This window comes from Chrysemys picta, chromosome 16 (genome assembly GCF_011386835.1).
Source record: "Chrysemys picta bellii isolate R12L10 chromosome 16, ASM1138683v2, whole genome shotgun sequence".
Taxonomy (NCBI): domain Eukaryota; kingdom Metazoa; phylum Chordata; order Testudines; family Emydidae; genus Chrysemys; species Chrysemys picta.
The window spans coordinates 2552519-2572175 of record NC_088806.1 but is presented as its reverse complement, the minus strand read 5'-3'; the positions used below and the strand labels follow the sequence as shown (position 1 = coordinate 2572175).

General features: G+C 56.9%; 1 protein-coding gene across 2 annotated transcripts; it reads left to right on the top strand.

Moving 5' to 3' along the window:
* Positions 1 to 6220: 6220 nt before the first annotated feature.
* YBX2 (Y-box binding protein 2) lies at positions 6221 to 19657 on the top strand. 2 transcript variants are annotated; one of them, XM_065569288.1, is made up of 10 exons: positions 6221 to 6462; positions 7948 to 8011; positions 10125 to 10158; positions 11391 to 11480; positions 11595 to 11891; positions 12064 to 12176; positions 14371 to 14545; positions 18077 to 18256; positions 18934 to 19014; positions 19341 to 19657. In XM_065569288.1, exons 1-9 carry the CDS (start codon positions 6315 to 6317, stop codon positions 18982 to 18984), a joined length of 1152 nt encoding a protein of 383 aa, XP_065425360.1. In that variant the 5' UTR covers positions 6221 to 6314; the 3' UTR covers positions 18985 to 19014; positions 19341 to 19657. The 2 variants fall into 2 exon arrangements, with proteins under 2 accessions (XP_065425360.1, XP_065425359.1); XM_065569287.1 differs by lacking the exon at positions 18934 to 19014.

Below are 19657 nucleotides of genomic sequence, written 5' to 3'. Positions count from 1 at the left end.
CAGGGGACCCCCACTATCCTTAGGGGAGCCCAGCCCATTCCCAACCCCCCCTCTGGCCCTCAGGGGACCCCACTATCCCTTAGGGGAGCCCAGCCCATTCCCAACCCCCCTCTAGGCCTTAGGGGACCCCACTATCCCTTAGGGGAGCCCAGCCCACTCCCAACCCCCCCACTATCCCTCAGGGGACCCCCACTATCCCTTAGGGGAGCCCAGCCCACTCCCAACCCCCCTCTAGGCCTCAGGGGACCCCACTATCCCTTAGGGGAGCCCAGCCCATTCCCAACCCCCCCCTCTGGCCCTCAGGAACCCCACTATCCCTTAGGGGAGCCCAGCCCATTCCCAACCCCCCCCTCTGGCCCTCAGGGACCCACTATCCCTTAGGGGAGCCCAGCCCATTCCCAACCCCCCCCTCTGGCCCTCAGGGGACCCCACTATCCCTTAGGGGAGCCCAGCCCATTCCCAACCCCCCCACTATCCCTCAGGGGACCCCACTATCCCTTGGGGAGCCCAGCCCATTCCCAACCCCCCTCTAGGCTTCAGGGGACCCCCAGGCCTCCCTCCTGCCCCCCACCAGACAGTCCCCCCAGCCCCCCCACAACCACACCGCCCCCCCAGGTCCCACCCCCGACCCCCAGGCGCCCCTCCCCTCAGCCAGGCCTCTCCATCGCGGTGTGGGGCGGGGGGGGAGGGGCGGCGCGGCCTGGCCTCGCTCGCGCGCCGCTCCGAACCCCCAGCCCCGCGCGCGCGCGAGGGGGCCCCAACCGCTCTCGGCCTCGCTCCCGTGCGCACGGGCCAGCCGGCGGCGCGCGCGCGCACTCACCCGACCGCGAGCTCAACCGCCGCCGCCGCTTGCTTCGCTTGTGCTTTGCCTGCTGCTGCTGCAACCCAGCCCGCAGTGCGCACCGCGCACTTATGCCTCCCCACCACCCAAACGAGGCGGCCCCCCCGCCTGACAGCGGCGCGAGAGGGGACGCCCACGCCGCAGCGCGCCTGCGCCAGAGGGCGCCGCGCCTGCGCAGCTCCGGCAAGCCGGCCAGGCGGCCATGGCTGCGCAGGCGCGCTGGGGAAACGGACGCGCGAGAGCGGCGAGGCCCCACCCCTCTGCACACGCCGGCCAAGTCGCATGAGCTCTCCCGGCCACCACGCACGACAGGCAGACAGTGCGCATGTGCAGAGAGGCCAACTGCGCCTCGCTGCCGGCCCCTACACACAGACTGGCTCGATGCGCATGCGTACATAAGACACCTTGCCTCGTTCCATCCTGGTATCCATTCAAGGCGCATGCGCATTCGAGAAGCGCCTGCCTCATTGCTTCGCCGCAAAACGCTCCAACGCGCATGCGCGCAAGAGCCCCCCCCCCATCGCCATTTGGAGTATTACCCCGTGTCCATGCTCCATTCCACCGCGCTGGGTTCTCTACTGAGCATGCGTGCAGTTATCCACGCGCACCATCTCCCCAACCCTCCACCTGCACGCATGCGCACTTCTAACCGCCCCTCCGGCTTGCCCCTCCGTCAACCCGTTGGGGGAACCATAGAGCGGGACCCGGGAGGAGAGAGAGTCCCACCGCCGGGGGGGGGGGGATAGGGGGGGAGAGAGGAGGCCATCTTGGAAGCCGGGTGGCCGCCATGGTTACCATAGCAACAGTGAATTGCGCGTTGCACATTTATGCAAATTAATTAATGAGGCTAATTGAATAATAAAAATATGACAATCACCCTGAAAGGATTGGGGGTGTTTTACACCCCCCTCCCCGCCCCCCACAGGGTCACCCACTCCCCGCCCTTCACGGGGTCACCCCCCTCTCCGCCCCCCCGGGATCACCCCTCCCCCACAGGGTCACTCCCTCCCCACCCCGCTGGGTCACCCCCTCCCCCCATGGCGTCACACCCCTCCCCACCCCCCCGGGATCACCCCCTCCTGCCCTCCGGGATCACACCTCCGCCACGGGGTCACCCCCTCACCGCCCCCCCGATCACCCCTGCCCCCCTGGGATCACCCCCTCCCTATGGGGTCACCTTCTTCCTGCCCCCCATCGCCCCTCCCCCACACGGTCACCCCCTCCCTGCCCCTCCAAGGTCACCCCGTCCCCCATGGGGTCACCCCTCCATGCCCCCCCCGGGATCACCCCTCCCCCACACGGTCACCCCCTCCCTGCCCCCCAGGGTCACCCCACGGGGTCACCCCCTCCTCCCCTCCCTGCCCCCCATGTGCTGGCCCCCCAAGGAGTCACACTCCTCTTCACATGCTACCCCCCCCAGGTCACCTCTCTCTCTTGCCCCCCTCATGTTGTCCTCCCCGGGTCACCCCGCTCCTTGCCCACCCCACTGAGCTCACCCCGGGTCACCCCCCATCCCAGCCCCCGCATCGCTGTCCTACACGGGGCGCACTCCCCTGCCTGTCCCCCACGGTAGGGTTGTGGTTGGCGGGTGGTTGCATTCAGCGCCATAATCTCGAATTAAAACTTAATCTTCAAATCCTGGAGACTCCCCGGGCCGATCCTGGGGGGTTAACGATCCTCCGCCTCCTGTGTGAGTGTGTGTGGTGCCCCCTGCTGGAGAGGATCTGTGTGTGTGTGTGTGTGTGTGTGTGTGTGTGTGTGTGTGTGTGAGTGAGTGTGTGTGGTGCCCCCTGCTGGAGAGGATCGCTGTGTGTGTGTGTGTGTGTGTGTGAGGTGCCCCCTGCTGAGAGGATGTGTGTGTGTGTGTGTGTGTGTGTGTGTGGTGCCCCCTGCTGGAGAGAAGCTGTGTATGTGTGTGTGTGTGCGTGTGCGCACTGCCCTTGCTGGAGAGAATCAGTCTGCATCCGAAGAAGTGGGCTGTAGTCCACGAAAGCTTATGCTCTAATAAATTTGTTAGTCTCTAAGGTGCCACAAGTCCTCCTGTTCTTCTTTTTGCGGATACAGACTAACACGGCTGCTACTCTGAAACCTTTCTGTGTGTGTGGTGCCCCTGCTAGAGAGAATTTGTGTGTGTGTGTGTGTGTGATGCCCCCTGCTGGAGAGGATCTGTGTGTGTGTGTGTGTAATGCTGCCTGCTGGAGAGATTCAGTGTGTGTGTGTGCATGCACTGCCCCCTGCTGGAGAGAATCAATATGTGTGTGTGTGTGTGTGTGTGCATGCACTGCCCCCTGCTGGAGAGAATCAGTGTGTGTGCATGCACAGGGTTGTCTGCGCGCCGCCCCTTGCTGAAGAGAATCTCTCTGTGTGTTTGTGCATGTGTGTGTGTGTGTGCACTGCCCCCTGCTGGAGAGAATCAGTGCGTGTGTCTGTGTCTATTGTAGTGTCGCTTGCTGGACTGAATCCGTGTGTGTGCTGCCCCCTGCTGCAGAGAGAGAGAGTGTGAGTGTGTGTGTGTTTGTGCTGCCCCCCTGCTAGAGAGAATCAGCGTGCGAGAGACGGAAGGCAGGTGGAGGGGGGTGGCAGGAAGAGTTTCAAGTCCAGCTCTGCCCCCACACAGCAACACAACCTCTTTTGTCAATGATTAAAGGAAGCAGAGCTGGAGTTCTACCTGCCTAGATGTTGTGACTTTGCAAAAGGATCAAGCCCAACACCCACTGCCTGGAGCAAAAGCAAGCGAGCAAGGAACAGGAACCATCTCGGGGCAGGGAGCTTTCACTCCCTTTCCAAACCTGTTGTTGTGGGCTGTTAAACAAACAGCTGCCCTGCCCCAGAGGTGGCTGCATCTCAGCGACCAAACAAAAAGATCTTTTCATGAACAGTTGCCCTGTCCCAGATGTGCGAGGCTCCCTGTATACACAGCTGCTGCGCCCCAACCCAGAAGCAGCTGCATTTTAGCACAGGGTGAATTATTATTATGAGTTCATCTTTAAAATACCCTAGCGCCCTGCATTGTACTGTACAAACACGTGCAAAGATACAATCTGTCCCCGTGTCCCAAATGGTTTGTAATCTAAAATAGATGAAGAAGGGGGGGTGATGAGGGGAGACAGTAAAAGACCATCTTTGCAGATGATGAATGTGTAACAGATGTTACAGGATGAAATCAGTTTGAATATAAGCTGCAGAGATCCCGCACCTGCTGCTGAGATGCAGCCAGCTCTGGGGTGGGGCACCTGTTTAGACAAGGATCCCTTGCTTGGTGGTGAGATGGAGCCAGCTCTGGGGTGGAGACACCTATTTATACAGGGATCTGTTGCCCGATGCTGAGATGCAGCTACCTCTGGAATGGCACCGCGGGTTTATTCAGGGATCCTTCACCCACTGTTGAGATGCAGCCACCTCTGGGGTGGGGAGACACCGCTGTTAAACACCTGCAAACACATAAACACGGTTAATCTTAAGCACGCAAATAATACCACTGACATGAGTGCCCCAAACGAAGCTACGCGGAGAATTTGGAAATATTGGCCCACTGCGGCCAGCTTAGCATATAGTTACAGGCAGTTGTAATAGAAATGCCGATAACCGATTAAACCGTGCTCCTAGGAGCCGACAGATGCAAGCAATTTTCAATATGCCCATCACTGGTGGGGGATTCCTATTATAACGTATGCAAATGACACTGCATAATTAGTGGTGATCAGGGCCGGCTCTGGCTTTTTTGCCGCCCTAGGCAAAAAAGCCACCCGCCGCCCCCCCCCGCAGCGCGGCAGGGGAGGGCGCCGAGCCCGGCCGCGGGCCTGCAATCCCCGACTGGCCGGAGCACTGGGGGGAGGACGGCGAGCCGGCTGGGGCTTTCCGCTCTCCCCGGCGGCCAGAGCGTCGGGGGCAGCGCGGAGAGCCTCCGTCGGCCAGAGCACCGGGGGGAGGGGTGGCGAGCCCGGCCGGGGCCCCACCGCGCCGCCCCCCTCCAGGCGCCGCCCCAAGCACATGCTTGGTGGGCTGGTGCCTGGAGGCCGGCCCTGGTGGTGATGCACATAGATGCAAATAGTAGTGCAAAGTTAGGTTTATGCAAATGCCTGTTACTCTATATTAAAACTGGATCGTTTTAATTCTGGGATATTCATACAGATGCAGCTAGGTTAACAAAACCAGTATCAATGGACCCACATGATAATATATGCAAAGAAATATATGCACTCCACCGGGTTAAAGGCGGCAATTATATTATATGCAAATGTAATGGGTCGTATACAAATAGATGCAAAATCTGCATATTTATGTATATGGAGGGATAAAGCCATTGATGAAAATATATGCAAATATATGTTATCTATGCTAATATATGGATGGGGAGGGGCAAGCCAAAAATGGAAGGTATGCAATTCTTTGTAAACAGTTCCAGAAATATGCTAATATGTGCACATGGAGGAACGTGACCCACCAATGAAATGATTTGCAAAGAAATGCGCACGCAGGAGGAAGCGAACAGTAACTTATATGCAAAGAAATGCAAATACACGCACACAGACCTAGAGCAAGCAGACGCATGCGACTACAAGCAATGAAGGAATGGCACCAACAATGCAAATATATGTAAATATATGCACAGTATGCGAATGTATGCAAATAGAGCTGCATCGCGAATAGAGCCAGCTATGCAAATAGAAGAATAAGGTATCAGTGCAAAAATATACAACTAGCAGGACAGAGCTCACAATGCAAATATATGCAAATACAGGCACATAGAGGACCAGAACCCAGAAGAGAACTATCTGCAAATAATGACCCCCCGGGAAGAATACCATGGAAAGATATGCAAAACACGCCGAATATTCAAATATTTGTTAATATATGTAAAACATGCAAATAGACTATACAAACACACTCAAACCATATGTACAATTTAAAAACACCTGCAAATATATGTAAAATATGCAAATATACTACACAAACATACACAACCGTATGCACAGTATGCAAATATATGTTAAATATGCAAATAGGCTACACAGACATACACAGCATGTGTAAAATATGCAAATATATGCAGGCGGCAAAACTGAATGCAAATATATTCACCTATAGGAACAGGACCTCGATGCAATTAGATGCAAAACACCCAACCAGGAGTTTCGCGAGACTATAATATGCAAATAGACTCATCAGTATGCAAATATATGCCGACCCGTGCAGCTGGGCGCCTCCCCCGTCCCGCCACCTGGCCCCACGTGGGGGCAGCGGGCGGCGTGCGGGCGTGGCCCGCCACACAACGGCCGGGGAAGACCCCGCGGGCCAATGGAGCGCGAGGGGTGGGCGAGGCCCAATCGGGCGGGGCGCGAGGGAGCGGCGCGAGGGCGATAAAAGCCGGGCCGCCGATTGGCCGGCGCGCGCGCGCGGGGCGGTTGCCGATTGGGCGGCGGCAGGGCGGGGCCGGCGGCGCGAGGCGGCGGCTGAGGAGCGGCGGCGGGTGATGCTGAGCGAGGCGGAGAGCGGGGCCGGCGCCGGGGAGAGCCCCGCGGGGGAGTCGGCCAAGCCCGGCCCGGGCGGGGCCGCCCCGGCCCCCGCGCCCGCCCCGGCCCCGGCCCCGGCCCGCGGCCAGGCGGCCAAGCGCGTCCTGGGTGAGGAGCGGGGGCGGGGCCGGGCCGGGCGCCCGCCGGCTGGTGAGGGGGCGGGGCCTCGAGGCGGGGGCCGGGAGGTGAGGAGAAGGGGCGGGGCCTTGGGCCGAGCGCGTGCTGCGGTAGGGGCGGGGCCAGGGCGGCGTCCCCAGAGAGAGGGGCTGGGTTAGTGGGCGGGGCCACGTGCGCCCTAGGGGCGGGGCTAGGGCAGGGGCGGAGTCAAGCCTGTTCTGGGGGCTGGGATACTGGGTGGGGCCAAGTGTGTCCTCAGGGGGGGGGTCTGGGTGGGTGGGGGGGCAGTGTGTCCTAGGGGTGGGGCCAAGCATGTTCTCGGGGGGTTCTGGGATCCTAGGAGGAGCCTAGTGTGTCCTAGGGGTGGGGTTTGGGTTTAGAGGGTGGGGCTTGGGCAGGGGTGGGGCCAAGCATTGTCCAAGGAAGGGAGAGGAAGGGGTGAAGAAGGGGGCAGTGGGAGTGGCCTGGGGGGTGGAGCCTGGGGAAGGAGGGGCCAAGTGCCTCTAAGGGGGAGGATGGGGTCTAGTGGCTAGGGCCAAGTATGGCCGAGGGCGAGTAGGTGGTGTGTGCATCATTGGCTCTTAAGGGAGGGGTTAAACTGAACTGGAGCAGCAGGGGGTGGGGTGGAGCCAACTACATTGGGGGGGTGGGGTCAAACAGACTTCAAGGCGGGCAGGGGTGGGGGCTAAGCGGTTCTTCAGGTGAGTAGAGGGGGTTGTGAGGAAACCCATTCTGGGCAGGGGGTGGGGATGGGAGGTGGCCTGGCTAAGAGCTGAGGGGAATCTAAAGAGTGGGGCTGGACCCCCATAGTGGGTGGAGCCAAACTGATGAGGGGTGGGGGGCAGAGGGGAGAGGCTGAAGTGGCGGGGGGGGGAGGGCACCTGGGGGCAATGTAAAGGGAAGCTGGCACCAGAAGGTGTCTGAGTGGGGAGGGAGGGAGGGAATTCTAGGGGTTGGGTGTAAACGGAGGGTGCCTCCAGGGAGGGATGGTTCTGTGTGTGAGGCTGTGGCTGTGAGAGGGATGGGGGGGGCACATATCTTGTGTGGGGGGGAGCTGGAAGGGGGGATGGTTTGTGGGAGGAAGATTAGCTTCTAGCATTAGGAAAGGGGTGGTGGGATCGGCGGGGATGGGATACGTGGGTTGAATGGGTGAAGGGGATGGGAGAGATCATGGGCTGATCAGTGGTCCTGCCTGGCCTTGTAATTGGCGCCTATGAATTCAGTGGGCCATGGGGGCGGGAAGAGATGTGAAGGGGAGGGTGGTGTGGGGTGTGTATTGGGAAGGCTGACCCTGGCTCGGGGTGAGGAGTGTGGGGTCTCTGCCTTGGGGCTGGAGTGCCCTAGACTTTTAGGGCTTATCCAGAGGTGCTTCCCTGCCTGCCCCATCAACAGCCCAGGGGGAAGGGCTGCTGGCTGAGGGAGGCTGGAGGCTGACCTGTAACCTCTCCACTTTCTTCCCTGGGAAACCACCTGCAGCCACCCAGGTGCTGGGCACGGTTAAGTGGTTCAATGTTCGCAACGGCTATGGATTTATTAACCGGTAAGCTCCCCACCCCCCGCTTAGACTGTTGGGACTCGGCAGGGCTGAGGCTGGGGGGCTCACGTGCGGGGAGACAACTTGGTGGGGCGGGGATCAGACTTTCTCAAGCAGAGCTGAGACAGCGATAACCATCTTTTACCGAGCAAACCACAGCGCTTAGGAGACATCTCAGGAGGTGCTTAACTTCTCAACTGTAAGTCCTACTTTGGTGGTCTTGTGACATGCTCCAGTGACACGTTCCTACCTCTTCTCCACCCTGCAAGTTGTGCCTGCAATCTGGGCAGAGGCGGTGCCCAGTAAGTTTCTTCCCACCACACTCTTGTCCCCCTCTGATGTGTGAATACCATCTCCTGAGGAACAATACTGAATTGGGGATCAGCTGTTTTAAATTCACCTGTGTGTACCTGAATGACTAAACTAAAACTGAAATAGACCTGGTTTCGACCAGTATTGGCCAGACAGCCCACCCCTTTGAAAATCTTGTTGGACCAGGGGGAGTTCTTTTGACAGGCAAGTAAAATACAGTTGTCAGAGGGTGGATAGAGATGGGGTTGGGAAGGAATTTTCCTCCAGGGCAGGTTGATAGAAGCCCTGGTGGTTTTTTGCTTCCTTTGCAGCATGGGGCCTGGGTCACTTGCTGGAAGATTCTCTGCACCTTGAAGTCTTTAAACCACGATTTGAGGACTTCAATGGCTCAGACATAGGTTTGATGCAGGAGTGGGTGGGTGAGATTCTGTGGCCTGTATTGTGCAGGAGGTTAGATTAGACTATCATATTGGTCCCTTCTGATCTTAAAGTCGATGATTCTATGAACTGCTGGGTTAATAAATGTTCATGGCTAGTGTGGCCTTCTAAAATGGTTGGCACTTTGACTTGGTTTGAACTGGATTTGTATGAAGTCCCAAAAGGCTTTTAAAAACGTCTTTCACTAGAAATCCAGATTTTTCTGTGGCTTTTTTTTCCTAAGTGACTAAAGAATTTATCAAACTGCAGTCGCTTCCTTGGTGTCTATGAAAACTTAAGCAATAGGATTAGCCCTCTGTGTAAACAAGTTATCTTGGGAGGGAAAGTCAAAGGTGATGGGCTCTCTGACAGCTGAGATCCCAATGCGGTCCTCCACAGAGGCATCCAGCAAAGATGAGCCTTGATATCCCCAATGCTCTTACGGGTTAGGTGCGGGGCCGGTTCTTTAAACACTTTGCTATTTGGGATTTGTTAAAAATCAGCCGTGCACTCGTTCTCTCCGAAGCAGAATGACAGCCAGTGTTCGCACCTCATGGAAATGCTGGGGGCGGGGCAGTTTCACCTCTTGGCTAATATTCTGCTTGAAGAATGGGTGTTTCTTTAATTGCTTAAAAGTCCTTGATTTGATCCCTGACCAAAAAAGATCCTGTTAACATGCCACAAGTTGCAGTATCTCAACTGGGCTTAGACCCCTCTCTGACCTTGGCAAATGTCCTTTGTGGACAGATCCTCAGCTGGCATCCGTATGACCCCAGCAGAGGATTTGGGCTTCAGTTTCTGTATAATAAGTGGGGTGCGAGGTTTAAGCACTCAGCCAAGATATAATTGAGTACTTCAGTGCGCCCGAACATCCAGAAGAGGGCATTGTGTTGCAGGCAATGAGATGCTGATGCTGCTGGGATCTGCCACGGTCTGGCAGGGCCGTGGCCTCAAACTTGCAGAGCTGTGCAGCCCCATGGCGCGACCTTTTTCGCAGCCCTGAGCGACGTCGGTGGATCGACCTACGTCTTAGGTGCAGAGATTGAGACCTTCCATGCAACCATCGTGGTGCTGTCTTGGCCTTATTGCTAAAGGCGCAAAACTCCAGGCGCACCTAGGAGGCTTTGACAAATAATGTGTAGCAATGTAAACTCCCACCCAATCTGTTCCCTGCTCTAAAGTGCCCAAGCAAGGCACTGGGAGGGGGTATGGGGACTGCGAGAGGAGGGCGGAGGGGGAGGAAGCCTGGCAGCTGAAAGCACAGGGATGGTGGGCACTAACCGAGGGAGAGGCAGGATTATGCAGGGCCTGGTCTGGTGGTTTGTGCATGGGCCACGTCACCGTGCCAGGCACGGAGCCTTGATCACTCAAACTCTCTCCATCCCTGCAGGAACGACACCAAGGAGGATGTTTTTGTGCACCAGGTAAGACCTTGGTCAGTTTCAGGACGTGATTCTCGGTTTCAGGAACTGGTTGGCACCTGGCATGCCAGACACCACCCGGGCCTTCCCCATGCCCTCGGCTGAGCACAACTGTCTCCCGGGCTCTCCTTCTGTTCCTGGGCCTGCTCTTTGAGAAGCAGCATTTGCCGGGCGCACATGGGTATAATGGGGCTCCACCTCTCTGTGATCACTCGAATTCTAGCCCCCAGCGGCTTGTAGGTCTCTGAGGTAGCTGGTGCCCAGCAGCTGCAATTCTGCTCTGCCAGGGTTGAGGGAGTTCGGGGCGAGGGGGCGGAACTGGGGTAGTGCCCTGTTTCCAGGTGGGCACTCAGTTTTGGCGGGACTTGAGCTTGTTTCTAGCACAGGAGTGGGCAAACTAGGGCCCGCAGGCCACATCCGGCCTGCAGGACTGTCCTGCCCGACCCCTGATCTCCTGGCCCGGGAGGCTCGCCCCCGGCCCCTTCCCTGCTGTCCCCCCTCCCCCGCAGCCTCAGCTTGCTCGCTCTGCTGCCGGCGCAATGCTCTGGGTGGTGGGGCTGTGAGCTCCTGGGGGCAACGCAGCTGCAGAGCCCGGCCTGACCCGGCGCTCTGAGCTACGCGGAGGTGGCGTGGCCCAGCTCCAGCCAGGCGGTGCGGCTGTAGCGCCGTCAGCCACTGCTGCTCCACGCAGCGTGGTAAGGGAGCAGGGGAGGTTGGATAGAGGGCAGGGGAGTTTGGGGTGGTGGGCAGGAGTGTGGATAGGAGTTGGGGTGGTGGTGATGGTGGGGGAATGGGGGTCGAATGCAGGCAGTTGTCCCGGAGGGCAGTCAGGGAGGAGGGGGGGGTTGGATGGGGTGACAGGGGGCAGTCAGGGAGCAGGGGTGTGGTTGGGGCGGGAGTTCCAGGGTGGGGGCGGGGCCACGACCCCCTCCCCTAACCAGCCCTCCATACAATTTCCGAAACCCGATACGGCCCTCAGGCCAAAAAGTTTGCCCACCCCTGTTCTAGCACCATGGGGCAAGCAGTGGCTTGGCCCTAACTGGGAGCATGGAGAAGCCCAGCATGGAGATGGCCCCTTGTTCCTGGATTGGGTCGCTCTCCACATGAAGAGCTGGGTGGGAGGAGCAGTTGTTTCTCATCAGTCTCCGGGACCATGGGATGTAGCTTCAAATTTGCCCATCTCCTGGGGCAAGCTGACCCCGCCCCCAATCTCTTCTCTCTGCTGCTGCCTCCAGACAGCCATCAAGAGGAACAACCCTCGGAAGTTCCTGCGCAGCGTCGGCGATGGGGAGACGGTGGAGTTTGATGTTGTGGAAGGAGAGAAGGTGAGGCGGGGAGGCCGGGCCGACGCGTGCAGAGGAGCTGGCAAAGATCTGGGTGGGGGTAAGGGGTGGGTCTGTTTCCCCTGCTCAGGGCTTGTCTCCTCACGTCTGCTGCAGGGCGCTGAGGCGGCCAACGTCACCGGCCCGGGCGGCGTGCCGGTGAAAGGCAGCCGCTATGCCCCCAACCGCCGGCGCTTCCGCAGATTCATCCCCAGGCCCCGGCAGGCCCAGCTGCCACCGCAGGACGCCACCAGAGTGGAAGGGGCCGCCGAGCCGGTCAGCGAGGGGGAGAGAGCCGACGACGCCATGCAGCAGCAGCAGCCCCGCAGGAGGCGCCCTCTGCCGTTCTTCTTCCGCCGGAGATTTGTGCGTGGGCCCCGGCCTCCGATCCAGCAGCAAGCCCAGCCGGTGCAGGTGAGGCCTGGGCATGGCAAGGGGGAAGCAGCCTGGTCTCTGCTAGCTGATCCCAGGCCCTGTGGGATAGTATTTGGGCCTGTAAGACGGCAGAGTTCATGCACAGGTTCATCTACCTTCTTAGCGGCAGATCCGTCACAAGATCATATGATCAGAGTTATGTTTGCCATAGGGCACGGAAGGCGCAGAACCTAAAGATGCCACCCAGCCGGAGGGAGACCAGCAACTGCCAGTCCAGGCAGGGGAGAGAGCTCCGGCCCCTCGCTTCCGGCCCAGATACCGCAGGTAAGTGTGCAGAGGCCAGCTTCCTCTGGCTAGTGGGATGTCCCTTGCTGGCTTGCTGTGCCATTGGTCCCTTCTCCACTGTGGCGGCAGCTGCCAGTGATCCGATTTTGCTTTGAGATCTCAACTGGGCCAGTCTCCCATCTGGCTCTAAAACAGGCCTGTGCGATCCATCTGCCTCCTAAATTAAGGGTGGGGATGGTCAAAGGTGGGACTCAAAAACCCCGTTTCCATTGGGGGTTAAGGATCAAAATCTCACCCTGAATCTCTGCTCCAGTGGGGAAACAGAAGCCCTTTTTTTTTTTTTTGTGGGACCACCATAAACACAAGAGTAGAACGCCCAGTTACCATCCCCTTCCACGCTGTCCTAGCAGGTGATCTTGCTAGAAGAGTTCATCAAAGCTTGATTCCTGCCTTCACGCAACTGAAAGCAGCGAGGCCTGCCCTGAGGTTGGCTCGGGAGAAAAGCAGCTTAGAATAACCATGGATGGGGTGGAAAATGGTAATGGGAAATGGTCTAGCCTCCCAGGGCTAGACTGGGATTAGCAGATGGGTATCTGCAAGCGTCCCAAGCAGCGATTTGGGACCAGCAATCTGAAAGCGCGATCATGTAGCTGCTGTTTGACCACTGGGAACTGAGGCTCGCCCTGATGCACTAAAACAAGTCTCTTGGAAGCTGTGGGTTAAATTTGGCTCTTCATGATGGAAGGTGAGCCAGATATCTCCCCCTTTTCGGGGAGCAATACCCAAAGCTGCACTGGAAAAGAGACACCTCTAGTCTATTAGAACGCTGTCCCCCCCACTAATCGCGAGGCCAGTCATTGGCCTAGCCATGGAGGCCTCAATACCAGTGTAACTGGTGTGGAATCTTAATGCTAGAGCTGCATGTACCCTTCTGGGTGCCTTCTAGGGAATAGGGGTTTTCCAATACCGCTAGGCCTCTGGCTTCACTTAGCACCACATGCTACCTGTGTAGGGTTTCTACTAGGATATTACTTTTGATTTTTGGGGGGGGGTGACTTTGCTCTAAAGGTGACTATACTTGTCTAGAGGGAAGTACCTTTATATCACTATAACTGTCCAGACTAGGAGGATTGTACTACTTTATTATAGTTAGTGGCACAAGTTGTGTCGATGAGGCCTGAGACACCCTGCTAGTTACGCCCCCCCGGATAGTGTGGGTGGCTGAAACCGTGGGTCTGGATGAGTAGTGTGGGAAGTGAATGAATTCCCGGTGACAGACTTGCTCGAATCAGGACAACTGGTCAGAAAATGACTCAACTGAACATTTTGTATCTTCAGGGGAGGGAGAAACCCAAATGTTTTAATTCTGAAATGCTGCTATGGTGCATCATGGGAACTGTAGTTTTGGTGCCTTGTGCACCTGTTCTCCTGGTCAGACTACAACTCCCATGCTGCACCCTGCTCATGTCTCTGAGGCAAGGCAATGGATCGTGGGAGATGGACTTTAGCCAGGGAGCCCAGACCATAGGAAATTGGGAGCACGAGGCACCCAAACTACAACTCCCATGATGCATCATGGTCTTGCTTCTTGGTGAGGCAAGACAGTGCATCCTGGAAGATGGAGTTGTAATGAAGATGCCTGGACCATCTCTTTTCCCATGATGCATTGCCTCACCAAGAAGCAAGACCATGGCACATCATGGGAATTGTAGTCTGAACAGGAGCATGACACCCCCCAAACACTTCCCATGATGCACCATGGTCTTGCCTTTTTGATAAGGCAATGCATTATGGGAGATGGAGTTCAACCAAGGAGTCAGACCATAGAGGGGAATGGACATGAGGCAGTCAAGCTACAGTTCCCACGCAGTGCAGCTGTGACACTTCAGAATTGAAATCTTGTGGAACTGGAAACTCTTGGGCTTCTGAGCAGTCAGTTTCCAGGGAAACTATTATCAATTTTTTCTGTCAAACCTTCATTTAATCAAAACCCAATTTTCCATCAGCAGTTTTCAGCCAGGACACCTGGGTCCCATTCCCAGCTCCGGGCAAGCTGCTGCTCTGTGGATACAATGGGAAGTCTGGCTAACTCAGAGAGCTTAGGTTGCCGGTCACACATTAAGGTGCTTGGCACAGAGGAGTGGTGCTAGTAAAAGGTTCTCTGGGAGTCCGGCCAAAGCAGGTTAGACTTCCTGGCCCTGCAGAGGCCTGCTCGTAACCTTCTTCCATCCAGACCCTTCCGCCCCCGCCCGCCACAACAACCCACCACTGAAGGAGGCGACGGTGAGACCAAAGTGGTGCCAGCCCCAGCAGACGGCATCCGTCCCGAACCCCAGCGCCAGCGTAACCGGCCCTACTTCCAGCGCAGACGGCAGCAAACAGCTGGCACCCGGCCGGCGGCGGCAGAGGTGAGAGCTGGGGTGGGCAATTCCTTGGTGGCAGGTACTCGGTACCTAAAACCATGGCCACTTGACTCCTTTCTCAGACAGGAGAGCTCAGGGCAACTGGGTGTGTGTACGTACACACCCATGCCATATGGGCACGTAGTAGGTTGGATGGCCCTGCAGTGCATTTTGGGATAGGCATCAGAGGAGGCAGTAAACCAGGGGGGTCCAGAATCTATCCCCCCAATCGCAGCAGGTGAGAGAGGGCCTCTGAGCAACTGAAAGCTGTAATAGAAGTTCTCCATCTAGGGGGGCCTATAACCCTAAGCTTAATGGGGATAAGCTGCTTGGGATTTCCCGATGGTTAGGACCCCATCCTGAGTCTTGGAAGACTGAAGTTCAAATCCTGCTGTGCTCAACTTTGTGTGACCGTGAGCATGTCACTTAGCATCTGTGCCTCAGTTTCCCTTGTCTAACATGAAGATTGTAGCACTGGCCTGACCTCATACGGGTGGTGGTTCCCCTCCCACCTTAAAATAGTGAAGCATTTAAACGTTATGGATATTGGTGGGGGGGGAGGGGGGCAGCCGGTGGCAAAGAAGTACATGAGAGAGATGAAGGACCTAGTGAAGTTTGAACCCTCAGTGTTAAAATTGCAAAGACTTAGATCCCGGCTCGTCGGTGTCTTGGCACTAAACGGCAGTCTTAAACATGGGTATCTTAGCGTAGCTGGTAAGACTGGCACTAAACTGGCCCCTCCCACAGTCACGTGGCTCAGGGTTTTTGGCTGTACTGGGTACTAGGGCAGAGGTAGGCAAACTATGGCCTGCAGGCCACCTCCAGCCCATGGGACCCTCCTGCCTGGCCCCTGAGCTCCTACCTGGGAGGCTAGCCCCTGGCCCCTCCCCCACAGCCTCCACTTGCTCTGCAGGCGGCGAGCTCCTGGGGCCTGACCCAATGCTCTGTGCAGTGCCGTGGCGTGGCTGGCTCCCGCCGGGTGGCGCAGCTGCTTGTCCTGCCATTCTGGGTGGTATGGCTGTAGTGCTGCCAGCCATCGGCGCTCCAGGCAGCGCAGTAAGGGGGGCAGGGAGGGGGTGTTCGGGGTGGTGGTGGTTAGGGGGCAGGGTTGTGGCTAGGGGTCGAGGCGGTCAGAGGGTGGGGAACAGGGGGATTGAATGGGGGTAGGGGTTCCAGGGGGGCAGTCAGGAAGGAGGCTGGGGTTGGATGGGGCAGGGGTCCCCGGGGGGGGCTGTTGGGGTGAAAAGCAGGGGGAGTCGGATGGGGGCGGGGGCCGGGCCACGCCTGGCTGTTTGGGGAGGCACAGCCTTCCCTAACCGGCCCTCCATACAATTTCGGAAACCCGATGCGGTCCTCAGGCCAAAAAGTTTGCCTGCCCCAGTATTAGGGACTCTGGTTTGGGGAGGGATGTGGGGGGGTTGGAAAGAGGGAAAATTGTGACCTCCTGCGTCTGCAGAATGCCCCCAGCAACTTCTGCGGCAAGCCCCATAACTTGAGCTTGAGCAGAGCGTATCTGAGGCCAGTGTTGGTTTAAAGACTCCAGGGATGGAGAATCGTCCACGCCCCTTCTTGTGCAGGAAGCCACTCAATCGGCTTTACAGCCCTGGCAGGCCAATGTTGCAATGCAACTGAAGGGAACAGGCCCCCAGACACTTTCCAGTAGGTACAGCCCCACAGCTGTTGGGCTGCGACCTTATCAGATCAAGGAAGTTAACACAGGGTTGGGCCTGTGCTCCTGTGTGGGTGACTCAGTAGGTGGTGCCCTACCCCGAGTCAACACAGAACCAACGCCCTAGCAAAGGGCACTCTGAAGCACCCGCGTTCACCTGATTTAGATTTTTAAGGCCGGAAGGGATCGTCTGTCTGACTTGGTATGTCGCTCACGAGTCATTAAACTTCATCCTGTCCTGAGCCCAGGAACTAAAGCATCTTTCCAGAAAGGCCAGCCAGTCAGGATCTGAAGCCGTTGAGAGACCGAGAATGTCCCGCTTCCCTTTGGAAGTTGGATTCAAGCAGTACTTCCCCCACACTGGGTGCTTTATTTTCCACAGCAATTTGTCTGGCTTTCATGTCCAGCCACCTTAGTATCTGACACTTCCTCCCCACACACTAATCAAGTCATGTCTTGACCTCTTTGAGCTCTGTGACAAAATTAAAGTCAACCTAACTTATGTCCGCTTAGAGCCTCTGCAGTAATTCATCGCTCGTGAAGATCTAAGCTTTGCTCCTCGTGTTGGTGTGGCATGGCCTCCTCAGGAGAGCTTGTATCCATTTGTCCTGTCAATGCAGGGCGTTGCAGGACGGCTTCTGAAAGCCAGTAACAGTCGACATAAGTAGGGAGAGGGTCCAGAGTGACCTAGACAAATTGGAGGATTGGGCCAAAAGAAATCTGAGGTTCAACAAGGACAAGTGCAGAGTCCTGCACTTAGGACGGAAGAATCCCATACACCGCTACAGGCTGGGGACCGACTGGCTAAGCGGCCGTTCTGCAGAAAAGGATCTAGGGGTTACAGTGGATGAGAAGCTGGATATGAGTCAGCAGTGTGCCCTTGTTGCCAAGAAGGCCAACGGCATATCAGGCTGTATTAGTAGGAGCATTGCCAGCAGATCGAGGGAAGTGATTATTCCCCTCTATTCAGCACTGGTGAGGCCACAACTGGAGTATTGCATCCAGTTTTGGTTCCCCCACTAGCAAAGGGATATGGACAAATTGGAGAGAGTCCAGCAGAGGGCAATGAAAATGATCAGGGGGCTGGGGCACATGACTTATGAGGAGAGGCTGAGGGAACTGGGATTGTTTAGTCTGCAGAAGAGAAGAGTGAGGGGGGATTTGATAGCTGCTTTCAACTACCTGAAGGGGGGTTCCAAAGAGGATGGAGCTCGGCTGTTCTCAGTGGTGGCAGATGACAGAACAAGGAGCAATGGTCTCAAGTTGCAGTGGGGGAGGTTTAGGTTGGATATTAGGAAAAACTTTTTCACTAGGAGGGTGGTGAAGCACTGGAATGGGTTACCTAGGGAGGTGGTGGAATCTCCTTCCTTAGAGATTTTTAAGGTCAGGCTTGACAGAGCCCTGGCTGGGATGATTTAGTTGGGGTTGGTCCTGCTTTGAGCAGGGGGTTGGACTAGATGACCTCCTGAGGTATCTTCCAACCCTGATATTCTGTGATAAGCATGCTCGTGGAGGTGGAGTTAAGTCGGCGGCTGTTGGCGGGAGGAATATTGAAGTGTAGACGCTTCCACAGTCAGATAAACGTGAGCCTCCTTGCGTTGACCTGACTCTCTTGAGTAGTCTAGCTTAAGTCTCCCACTGTAAGCTGAGAGCACTGATTGATCATTACACCCTGCAGAACAGCAGGGGGCACTAGCCCCATAGTCCAATCAGAGCAATTACATTCTGCCTCCCTGAGCTCCTGGGTCCGTTTCACGTGGCACATGAGCAGCTGGTCTTGGCTGGCTCAGTGAGGCCTACGGGCAGCAAGGTGATCTCCAGATGAGAAACACTCGTGACTGAAATGCCGTATGATCTCTCCACCCTAGCCGACCGTTACCGCCTCCAAAGACCAGCCTGCTCTGAGCTCTGCCGCTGCGGGGGACACCCCTGCTGCCAGCACCCCGGCCACCACTCAGGAACCAGCGCTGGAAGCCAGCAAACCTGCTGCCCCCGCTCCGGAGGGTCCCTCCCAGCCACTGCCTGAGATCCAGCGACAGCTTGTGGATGTAAGTGCCCAGCTCTGGGCAGGGGACTGGGTGGTATAACCTGGTGCCACAGCGTGGCAAAAATCTAATGCTGCCAGGCAGCAGCTGTACAAAAACAAGTTAATTCTTGTGGGGCATTCTAATGGCACCTAGCTCTCTGGGAGCAGCTCCCGGCAGTTAGTGCTTCCTGGATCCACCTGGCATGTCTGTACACCGGGCGCCATGCCCCCTGGCTGTAGGGCGTGGTTGGAGGTAGAAGAATGAGAGGAGAAAGCTAGTCAGGACTGGCACTGGGTGAAACCTGATCTGCCAACTGTCCTGGCACGGTGCCCCTAGGGAATGGCAAACCCATGAGTCATGAGCCAGTGTCTGCAGGGTTAGACAGGGTGCAGGTGGCATGACCACTCTCTCCTACAGGAGATCATGGCTGGGTGGTGGTACCCCTCCTGCTGGCCCGCAGCAGATGGCAGCTTCTCCTTGAACCTCCTGCATTAAGCTCACATTGCCATGAGAGGGCTCTGGACCATCAAGCATGGCATCACGGTGGGCCATCCAGCCTCCAGCATGCTCCAAAATCAGCCCCTTGCCCACAGCCCTGGGTTTTTTTCTCGCCCCGACACTAGCGGCCACTCATTGGCCACCCCCGGAAGCAGGAAGGCCTGTCGGGGTAGTCACTAACCTGGGGTTTCTCTCTGCAGACTTCAACGCCCGAGCCCGGGGGGGACCCTGCTCCAGCCCTGCTGGCATAATAGTGAGGGGATGCAGAGAGCTGCCAGCTGGTAAGGACTCTGCGAGGGGAGGGGAAGGCGTCGGGTGCCAATGGCTTGATATGGAAAGACTGGCATGACTGGGTGAGCAGATCTCTTCTGCTAGCTAATAATCCAGCTGGCCACCAAGTGACAAGGGCTGGTAGCTTAGCTGGCCTGTAGATCTGATCAGATACAGACTTGGGTTGGCCCCTGGCCTAGCCGATCTGGCCTCACCCCGTGAAACATACCTTGATTAAGTTTGGTTCAGTCTCCTGCTGAGTGCTGGGGTCTTCTCTGCCCCCTCACCCCCAGGGGCTTTGGTTTCAGAGTCTGACCACCTTTCCTCTCTCCTCTAGGTGTCCATCTTGCCCATATCCAAGTTACCTCGTACTGCACAGAGACCCCAAACGCCACCCAGTCCCCCCTCTCCTCGCTGCTGATCGAAGCCAAGAATGTGAACCCCAAGGGGGGACTGAACACAATCTTTAAGTTTTAAAAAAAAAAACTTTTTTTGAGGGGCTAGTCTCCCCACCTCCCACAGCTTCCTCAGTTCAAAGGGAAACTGGCTGTTGAAACTTAAGTTAATTCCCTCCCTCCCCCCCATTTTTTTTGAAGAGCACTTTTTGCAAACGTTGTGTGCAGTTTGGGTGTCAGTAAAGGAATTTGCACAGCC